The 9808-nt window shown below is 32.7% G+C and overlaps 1 protein-coding gene across 1 annotated transcript; it reads left to right on the top strand.

Annotated features, from left to right (window-relative positions):
• Positions 1 to 473: 473 nt before the first annotated feature.
• Positions 474 to 1130, top strand: LOC132616971 (lysM domain receptor-like kinase 3). Its single transcript, XM_060331791.1, has one exon. It carries the CDS (start codon positions 474 to 476, stop codon positions 1128 to 1130), a length of 657 nt encoding a protein of 218 aa, XP_060187774.1.
• The last annotated feature ends 8678 nt before the right edge of the window (positions 1131 to 9808 follow it).

Raw genomic sequence — 9808 nt, forward strand, 5'->3', positions numbered from 1 at the left:
TGCATTGGTTTAAGCAGCTTACAATAGCTTGCAAATTTAGCCTTGAAATGCAATTTGTTGTGTACCGAAAAAATAAATAAAATATAGCATTAATTAATACTTCTAGAGTCTCATATATCTCCATTTGTGCATTGTAAGAATCGGAAATTATGCATTGTAAACTGTAGAAGATCTAAAAACCACAAATTCCAATTGATGCAATGTCCTGAATAAGACAGACATTGTGAAATACAATATGGTATAATACTATGTTTCATGTATAGTAGTTTACTACTATTTGAAAAGATAATCAGAATATAGCTTAGAAGCAACATGTTATATGTTATAGTAGTATATTACTGTATACATTAGCAAACAAAGCAACAAATAGAATATGACAAAGATGAAATATTCTCTTAGAATACAATGAATTCATGATCTGATATGCTTTCCTTTTATTTCACCAGGTAGAGTACTTTTCGTTGCCAAGGCTTATGGCTTCTTGGTGTTGCATCCTTATTCTTTACTTCCTGTTTCCTCCGTCTCCTAACATCACAACAAATTTCGCTTCTGGTGCACCAACTCAATTAACCAACGTCTACCCTTTCCCATGCTCCGATCACATCAAGACGTGCAGCGCTTTCCTCTATCAGCACAACAGTCTCTCAAAACAGAGTATCACCAAATTTTACTCTATCAATGCATCAGCAATCGAGCCGATTAGCTATGATGACAGACAAGACTACCTAGTAACTGTACCTTGCACTTGCAAAGATGTTGATGGAACTGTTGGATATTTCTACGACACGAGTTACAAGCTGCAGCTAAACGATACATTTGCAAATGTTTCTAATGATATTTATAGTGGACAGGCTTGGAAAGTGGGAGGAGAAGAAAAGTACCAGGCTGGGGATTTTGTCACTATGCATCTCTTGTGTGGATGTGTGGATGATGAAGAAAAAACTGTGGTGACATATACTATTCAGCAGCTTGATACTTTGTCAAGTATTGGAGATTCACTTTCTTCTCAAGTCAGTGACATAGAGAACTTGAACCCTTACTTGACAAGTCCACAGTTTGTAGATGTTGGATGGCTGATATATGTGCCCATGTACAAAAATGGAGTTCCAGCTCTACCAAGGACCGGTTAGTCGTATATGTCATAGAATGTTTCTTTTGGAAACTTTGCACGGTCTAAAGCAAGTCATAGAGATTAGTGTTGCTATAACTCATCTCATGAAGGTTAAAGAGTTTAAAGTTAAATTAGTCTAAATAAAAAAGTATGTCATTCTTTTATGGAGAAATGAATTTTTGGCCCTTTACAATTTTTTTTTAGTTTTATGACCTTTTTAAAAGAGGTCTTTATTTTTTAAACATATGAGATTTGAAAAAGATATTTTCTCGTATTCAAATTGTAAGAGACCAAGAGATACTATTTCTTTCGGGACAAACTAAAGAGGGAAATATGCAACATAAATTGAGATGATAAAAGTATAAGAATCCCTTTGTCTTTCCATCCATTCAAGAATGTCATTTTAATTAAGAATAAATTTTCACTCCAGACCAACATATATTCAGCCCACTTAATTAGGTCGTGTAGTCCCACTTAATTAGGTCCTGTAGCAAGTTAACGTCGAACCAATATATTTCATGTTTTGGTAATTGCGAGTTTATTTATTTGGCTGTTTGCTACATACAGTCAATGAAGATGGAGTTCAATAATGAGATGGCAGCCCAGTATCTGCAGCAGACCAAGCAATCTAATATGCAGACAAGAACCAGGAAAACGTCAATACCCAAGGGCAAAAAATAATCAGACTGTTATAAAATAAAACTGTTAAGTAAATACACAGAGGAAATATGTAGAGAGAATATGTAGAGGGATATCAGATTATATTACTTCTGCTCTTTCAACATTGCATCTGTGCATCCTATTTATAGGAGCAACAGGACATGGGATATTTTGAGATATTTTGGGATATTTTGGGATATTTATAACTTAATGGATATCCACTACTTGGGATATTTATAACACTCCCCCTTGGATGTCCATTAATAGATGATGTACCTCGTTAAAACCTTATTAAAAAAAAAAACCCTGTGGGAAAAAGTCCTAATGAAGGAAAAAGAGTGCACATATCTAGAAATACGCTTTGAGAGCTGTCTCATTAAAAACCTTACTAAGAAAACCCAATGGGACAAAACTTGGTTAAGGAAAAAAGAGTACAACGCGTATTTCACTCCCCCTGACGAAGACCAAGATTCAGATGTCGGAGTCTTCGCATTCCAATCTTGAATATCATCTTCTCAAGAGTTGAAGTTGGCAAAGATTTAGTGAACAAATCTGCAGGATTGTCACTTGAACGGATTTGTTGCACATCAATATCACCATTCTTCTGGAGATCATGTGTGAAAAATAACTTTGGTGAAATGTGCTTTGTTCTATCTCCTTTTATGAAACCTCCTTTTAATTGAGCTATGCATGCAGCATTATCTTCATATAATACTGTGGGTATTTTTGTATCACACTTCAAGCCACATCTTTCTCTGATGAAATGTATCACTGATCTCAACCACACACATTCTCTACTTGCTTCATGAATAGCAATTATCTCAGCATGATTTGAAGAAGTAGCAACAATGGACTGCTTGGTCGATCGCCATGATATAGCAGTACCTCCGCATGTAAACAGATAGCCCGTTTGAGATCGAGCTTTATGTGGATCAGATAAATAACCTGCATCTGCATAACCAACAAGATCTGTACTACCTTTGTTAGTATAAAACAGACCCATATCGCTAGTTCCCTTCAGATATCGCAATATATGCTTAATCCCGTTCCAATGCCTCCGTGTAGGAGAAGAGCTATATCTTGCTAGCAAATTATCAAAAAATGCTATGTCAGGTCTTGTAGCATTAGCAAGATACATAAGTGCACCTATTGCACTAAGATATGGTACTTCAGGACCAAGTAGCTCTTCGTTTTCTTCCTGAGGTCGGAACGGATCTTTGCTCACTTCAAGTGAGCGAACAACCATAAGAGTACTTAAAGGATGCGCATTGTCCATGTAAAACCGATTTAAAACTTTCTCAGTATAGGTAGATTTGATGTATAAAGATCCCTTTTGCGAAATGTTCAATTTGCAGACCAAGACAGAGTTTTGTCTTTCCGAGATCTTTCATCTCAAATTCTTTCTTCAAATATTCAATCGCCTTTTGGAGCTCTTCTGGAGTTCTAATGAGGTTTATGTCATCAACATAAACAACAAGTATAATGAACCCTGATTTTGTTTTCTTAATAAAAACACATGGACAAATGGCATCATTTATATATCCTTCATTTATCAAGTACTCACTTAGGCGATTATACCACATACACCCTGATTGTTTTAAACCATATAATGATCTTTGTAATCTGATTGATTACATTTCCCGAGACTTTAAACCAAATGCTTCAGGCATTTTATATCCTTCAGGAATTTTCATATAAATTTCATCAAGTAAGCCACATAGGCCGTGACAGCATCCATCAGTATAAATAATGTGACATCTTCTGTTGTTTGGACTGCTGGCCCAAAAAACATTACGTTTACCAAGATGGATCATTTTACTTGGTAATTATTCTACGTCAACATGCTTTAAGAGACGTAGAAATCAAATCCTCACAACCTTATACAATATTGTGCGCTATATTTGTATATTGTCGACAAGATATCATGTTGTATCGGTTCGCAATTCGACATAACTTACTGAGATCTCATCACTTCATTATTTTCAGGTACCTGAACCTCCTATAAGGTTTATGAAGTGTTATGTCGTAGCTCTTCAAGAGCACATTGCCTCCTTATTATGATCATTTGCTCCTCCCTTTTTCAAGGATTATTATATTTGGAACCGATTGGTCTACCATGCTCCATGCACGCTGTAGACTTTGTCCTTCAGGGACATTAAGATCATTTTGCAGATGAAATATGAAATAGTTGGGTCAGCAAATGCTTCCAGCATTTGACTTGAATTATCTGAGGATCATACTGATGATAATTCACAACATATTTCTTAGCTGCTTATTCTCTCCCCCTTATTTTAGTGACATATGTCCCCATTTTCTTTGGAAAAATCCATCTATGTGCATCATGGTATATCCATTAATCATGTACTGCACATCAAATGCTAAAAGATGGAAATATCTAGTTCCTAACCCTGAACCAAATATGAGGGGAGAATTTATCAAAATTTATTGATCTGAAGCATACAAGTGTTGTTGTATGCAATATATCATATCTCAGACCAACATCTGAAACTCTGTTCTCATAAGCAATGGTTTAGCTGTATTATAGAGGCATCCAATGCCAAACCAACTTAGATATAAACCGGCATTATCAAGATGATTGTCTTGATTACATATTCTGAAAATTGTGCTTCCAACTCAATTATTTTGAGCAAGCAACTTTGTAAATGTCAAACTGCCAGTTGACAATAAACATACATGTGACTGTCTTAAATAGATGCATCTATTTAAGACATCACATTGCAGGTGAAGGGGCCCACATTCACCTTTTATATTTTTCAGAATTTTGGGGATTCAGTCCCAACATTAGCTGGTGTAATCAACTTATCATGAGAACAAGCAACACAAACAAATTCTTGAAGAATCTTCTAGTTCTTCAATATGTTTTTTAATACTCAATTAGCACATCAGATTTAAATCAGGACGATCAAAATGGTCTTGTCAACTGATAAAATTATCTGTACCCGTAAACTTCAAGTTACTATGACGAGTACTATTTCTTTTAATAAACTTCTGGTTTACTATTGCATGAAATTTTATGTCAAAACTTCTGGTTTATTGTGACATGCGATCTCATCATGCTCGGGTAACGCTTTACACACGTGACCCTACCCGTAATAAGTTGGAGATATTCAATCTTCCAATCATCTGTATTCTCAATATGATGACCATTTTTCTCGCTAGTAAACTTCAGGTTTACTATAATTTATTTTTCGATCGAAATAATTATGATTTGAGATGAATGGTACTATCATATATAAGCTCTTCGAGAGACATCAATTTGTTCACCATAATCATATATTATTTGGACACTGCTAGTGTCATGATACTTGTAAATAAATAATTAGCTCTTCTGGAGCCTTTGATCATTAATTTCTATTACCAAATATTTCTTAAATACTTCTGGTACCATTAAAGCAAATTTCGACACTACTGGTGTCACGAAATAAACATTGAATTCTAAACTTCAATATTTCAAACATCTCCTTCAGGGAGATTCATGATTAACTGAGTATTTTGTATCTAAGCTCAAACACATAATAATCAAATCCTTCATAAAGAAATATATTAATTGTTATTTCCTTCAAGGAAATCAATAACAACTAACCATAATGTATTAATGTGGTTATAGGAGAAAGCATTCTACTCTACTTCCTTTTGCCTTAGAAATATGTTTCGACGTACGACAGGTACATGTAGCAATGTCTGAATTTCATACCACCAGAATATAACATCTACATTCCTTGTATTTTATCCCTCCAGGAGATAAGTTGTGGTATTTGTTCATTCACTTCGGGGAATGAAACCTGATTATTTAAATGTGCTTGAAATACGACGCTCATCAATAGCTCGTTATTTTGCTCAAACACAAGAAAACATTGCTTCAGAGTATTTCTCAGATATTTTGGTAATTCTTTCTGCTTCAGGAGTAAAGTTTCACAGTTTTACTGCTTCGGGAGTAAAGTTTCAAGTTTACCACTTCGGGAATAAAGTTTCAAGTTTTACCACTTCGGGAATAAAACATATAATATTCAGAATATTTCTTCTCAATTATTCTACCTCTTCTGGAGATGGATCATGATATTTTCATAATCAAATGTATGTTTATATTTATAGGCTTTACTACATATTATCACATTCACTTCAGGGAATGAATCTATATTTATAACATTTATCAAAAGTTTTAATTCTTCAGGAATAAAACATAATTATCTGAACGCGCCTTAAGCATATCAAATCGTGATAGCTTATAGCCTCTTTTATGATATTGCTACTTCAGGAGCAAATCGAGGCATACATATAATGTGGAGAATTTTTCTCTAACACATCTTCAATCATAAACACAATAAGCCCGTAAAAATATTACCACTTCTGGTGTTCACGGATATAAACTCATTTAATCAATTCATATTTGCGAACTAACCTTCCAGTAGAATATTGGCATAAGGCCTTCAGCAACTTTGGTTTCAAGATATTTTGGCAAAAAGAGGCCGAAGTGCTATATTCCATAGTAATATTTAAAAAAAGAAAGACCATGTTTCTTACTACGTTGATGGTGAGCTTCTCCCAAAAATCAGTTTAAAATTTTCATAGTTGTTAAAGTCAACAACAATCAACCATCAAAACAAAGATAGAAAAATACTTGGAACATGTTACCTGAACTGTTTAGACTAAATAAGTAGTGCAAGTCCTTTACTTTATCTCCAGGAGGCAACGACTTGTACTCAGTGTAATTCCAAGAATTGCACCTTCGAGACTTTCAAAGTATTTGCTCAAGATGGCTGAGGCTCGTGCTGATAACGTGTTATAAAATAAAACTGTTAAGTAAATACACAGAGGAAATATGTAGAGAGAATATGTAGAGGGATATCAGATTATATTACTTCTGCTCTTTCAACATTGCATCTGTGCATCCTATTTATAGGAGCAACAGGACATGGGATATTTTGAGATATTTTGGGATATTTTGGGATATTTATAACTTAATGGATATCCACTACTTGGGATATTTATAACACAGACTATATATACTCACATTTTCGTTATTAAATTCGTGTATTTGATGCATTTTAAGTACACAGGCCACGAAAACTGTTAAAGTATTTCATATAGTACGATATAAATTGCACTATTGGAGTATGGTTGTTGCTCTCAAATGCACACGCAAGTATACGCGGTCGTACATGTAATATAGGATTTTTAAGTCCACATATCGTACCCACAGAGACTTATGATTAACTGTTTACTAAATTAAACTAATGCTAATTATCTAAACAAGAAATAAAATCCAAAGTTATATTTATAAACTAACTAAAAATAAAACAAATGATGAACTTTAATCAAGAAAGAGCAGATTTTTATCTGAGAAGAGATAGATCTAGGGCTATGACCACTAACAATCCAGTTGAGCCTTCAAATCATTCTACCTACGGGTTACTAGTTAACGGGTTAATTATAACTTTATGAGTATAATGCATTTACTTCTCTGTATTCAACTAAGCAAGGCTAAAGGATATATTCATATCCTCATTAGCGAAACGATTAATCGAACAGGCTCTATTTATTCTTACTACGCATGCAAATTCCCTATCCCTAGTTCAATTCACACGCCACAGATAGTGTCTAATTAGTGATCAATTAATTAAATAATTAGGACCAAGAATAAATAAATAACCCAAAGACGGAAAATCAATAGATAGAAACGATAATCAAACATCAAATTTTCATGTTTGTGTCAAAGCCCTAGAACTAAAGAGTTTAGCTCCACATAGACATGGAAGAAAAACAACAAATCATCCGAATAAAAATGTCAAAATAAGTATTACAGAGAAGATAAAACCCTGTACTTCGGCCTCCACGGCAGCTCTAAGATCTCTCTAGGTGAAAAGTTATGAACTAAGGGTGTCAAGTTTTTCCAAAGTTATTTAAAAACTGTGTAGAATATGTATTTATAGAGTACCAAAAGGCTTGGGCTTTAAAAAATCAAATCCAAATAAAAAAGGAAAACAATCGAAAATTAGCCTTGCGCCCCGCCCTGGGCGTCGCCCCAGGCAGCGCACCAAGGCAAATTTCCAGTGATTCAATTTTCGCTGCCAGGTACGAACTTCTTCTTCTCTTTCTTACTAGATGGCTTATGCCCGTGCTGCGCACGGGCCCAACACTTCGTATTATAGTGTATCTATGTATATTTAGTCGTGTTTAGATAGTGATAATATATATATATATATATATATAAACACTATGCTCGAAATACGGTTAATTTAACATTGTAGTTTGTGCTCCGTATCTAAAACTTTATTTTATTCGTGTTTGCTACGAAAATTTATTAATACTTTTTAAAACAGAAGACTTGTTTAAAAGAAAACTATTTTCCTCTGTTTGAGATAAAATAATAGCAATATTTAAGCATCAGTTGATACTTTCAATTTTAATTCGATTAATTTAAAAATGTAAAATACTTATTATTTTTTATCAAATTTTGATTTGGATAATTTTAATTCAAATTATTAAATTAATTTTACATGTTTGAAACGAAACAAAGTAGAAATTAACTTTCTATTTAAACGAAGAAATGCTATTTTTTAATTTTTGGTAAATATTCTCGGTTTAACTCATTTTACTTGTCATGTTGTCTTTTGCATGGTTTTTTAAGGAAACGTGAATTAGAATTATAATTTGACTAATTTACCTTATTCATTATTTGATCTCCATTTGATAATAATCTCTTTTCACATTTATTAGACTAAGGAAAAAAATGAAAAAGTAATTAAATTCTATCTTATTTTAATATATAAGTATTTTAAGTATGTTGTTGTACAATAATTTCATTTGCTCCTACTAATGGGTTGATACGCATGTGGCAATGAGTCCATCATTATTGATTTAATTGTTTGATTTTCTAAGACTTTTTTTTTAACATTGTTTGTTTTTTTAATATGGGATTCATTTTTTTTTTATTAATATTGCTTGATTTTGTTAATATGGGGTCCACTTTTTTTTCCCGTGAGTTTGGATGTGGTGGGTTCCATTTTTTTTTTAATACTGGTTGGTGTTTAATATGGGGCACAATTTTTTTTTTAATATTAGTTGTTGTTTAATATATATGGGGCCCACAATTTTTTTTGCCTGATTCTGTTAATATGGGGTCCACTTTTTTTCCCGTGAGTTTGGATGTGGTGGGTTCCACTTTTTTTTTTTTTTTTTTTTTAATACTGGTTGGTGTTTAATATGGGCCCATAATTTTTTTTTTATATATTTATTTTTTTAATATGGGATTCACTTTTCTTTTTAATATTGCTTGATTTTGTTAATATGGGGTCCACTTTTTTTCCCGTGAGTTTGGATGTGGTGTGTTCCACTTTTTTTTTTTTTTTTTTAATATTGGTTGGTGTTTAATATAGGGCCCACAATTTTTTTTTAAAATATTAGTTATTGTTTAATATATATGTGGTCCACAATTATTTTTTATGGGCCTGTTTAATATGGGCCCAAAAGTTTTTTTTAACATTGTTTATTTTTTTAATATGGGATTCACTTTTTTTTTAATATTGCTTGATTTTGTTAATATGGGGTTCACTTTTTTTTTTTTTTAATACTGGTTGGTGTTTAATTTGGGGCCTATAATTTCTTTTTTTAATATTAGTTGTTGTTTAATATATATGGGGCCCACAATTTTTTTTGCTTGGTTTTGTTAATATGGGGTCCACTTTTTTTTTCCCGTGAGTTTGGATGTGGTGAGTTCCACTTTTTTTTTTCTTTTTTTTTTTAATACTGGTTGGTGTTTAATATGGGCCCCACAATTTATTTTTTTTAACATTGTTTGTTTTTAAAATATGGGATTCACTTTTTTTTAATATTGCTTGATTTTGTTAATATGGGTTCCGCTTTTTTTTTTTTTTAATACTGGTTGGTGTTTAATATGGGGCCCATAATTTTTCTTAAAATATTAGTTGTTGTTTAATATATATGGGGTCCACAATTTTATTTTATTTTACAATTTTATTTTTGGATGTGGTGGGTTTCACTTTTTTTTTTTTTAAT

Source organism: Lycium barbarum, chromosome 1 (assembly GCF_019175385.1).
Source record: "Lycium barbarum isolate Lr01 chromosome 1, ASM1917538v2, whole genome shotgun sequence".
Taxonomy (NCBI): Eukaryota; Viridiplantae; Streptophyta; class Magnoliopsida; order Solanales; family Solanaceae; genus Lycium; species Lycium barbarum.

Bases quoted from the DNA above. Each gene is read 5' to 3' on its own strand.
- LOC132616971 (XM_060331791.1), top strand. From the start codon at position 474: ATGGCTTCTTGGTGTTGCATCCTTATTCTTTACTTCCTGTTTCCTCCG.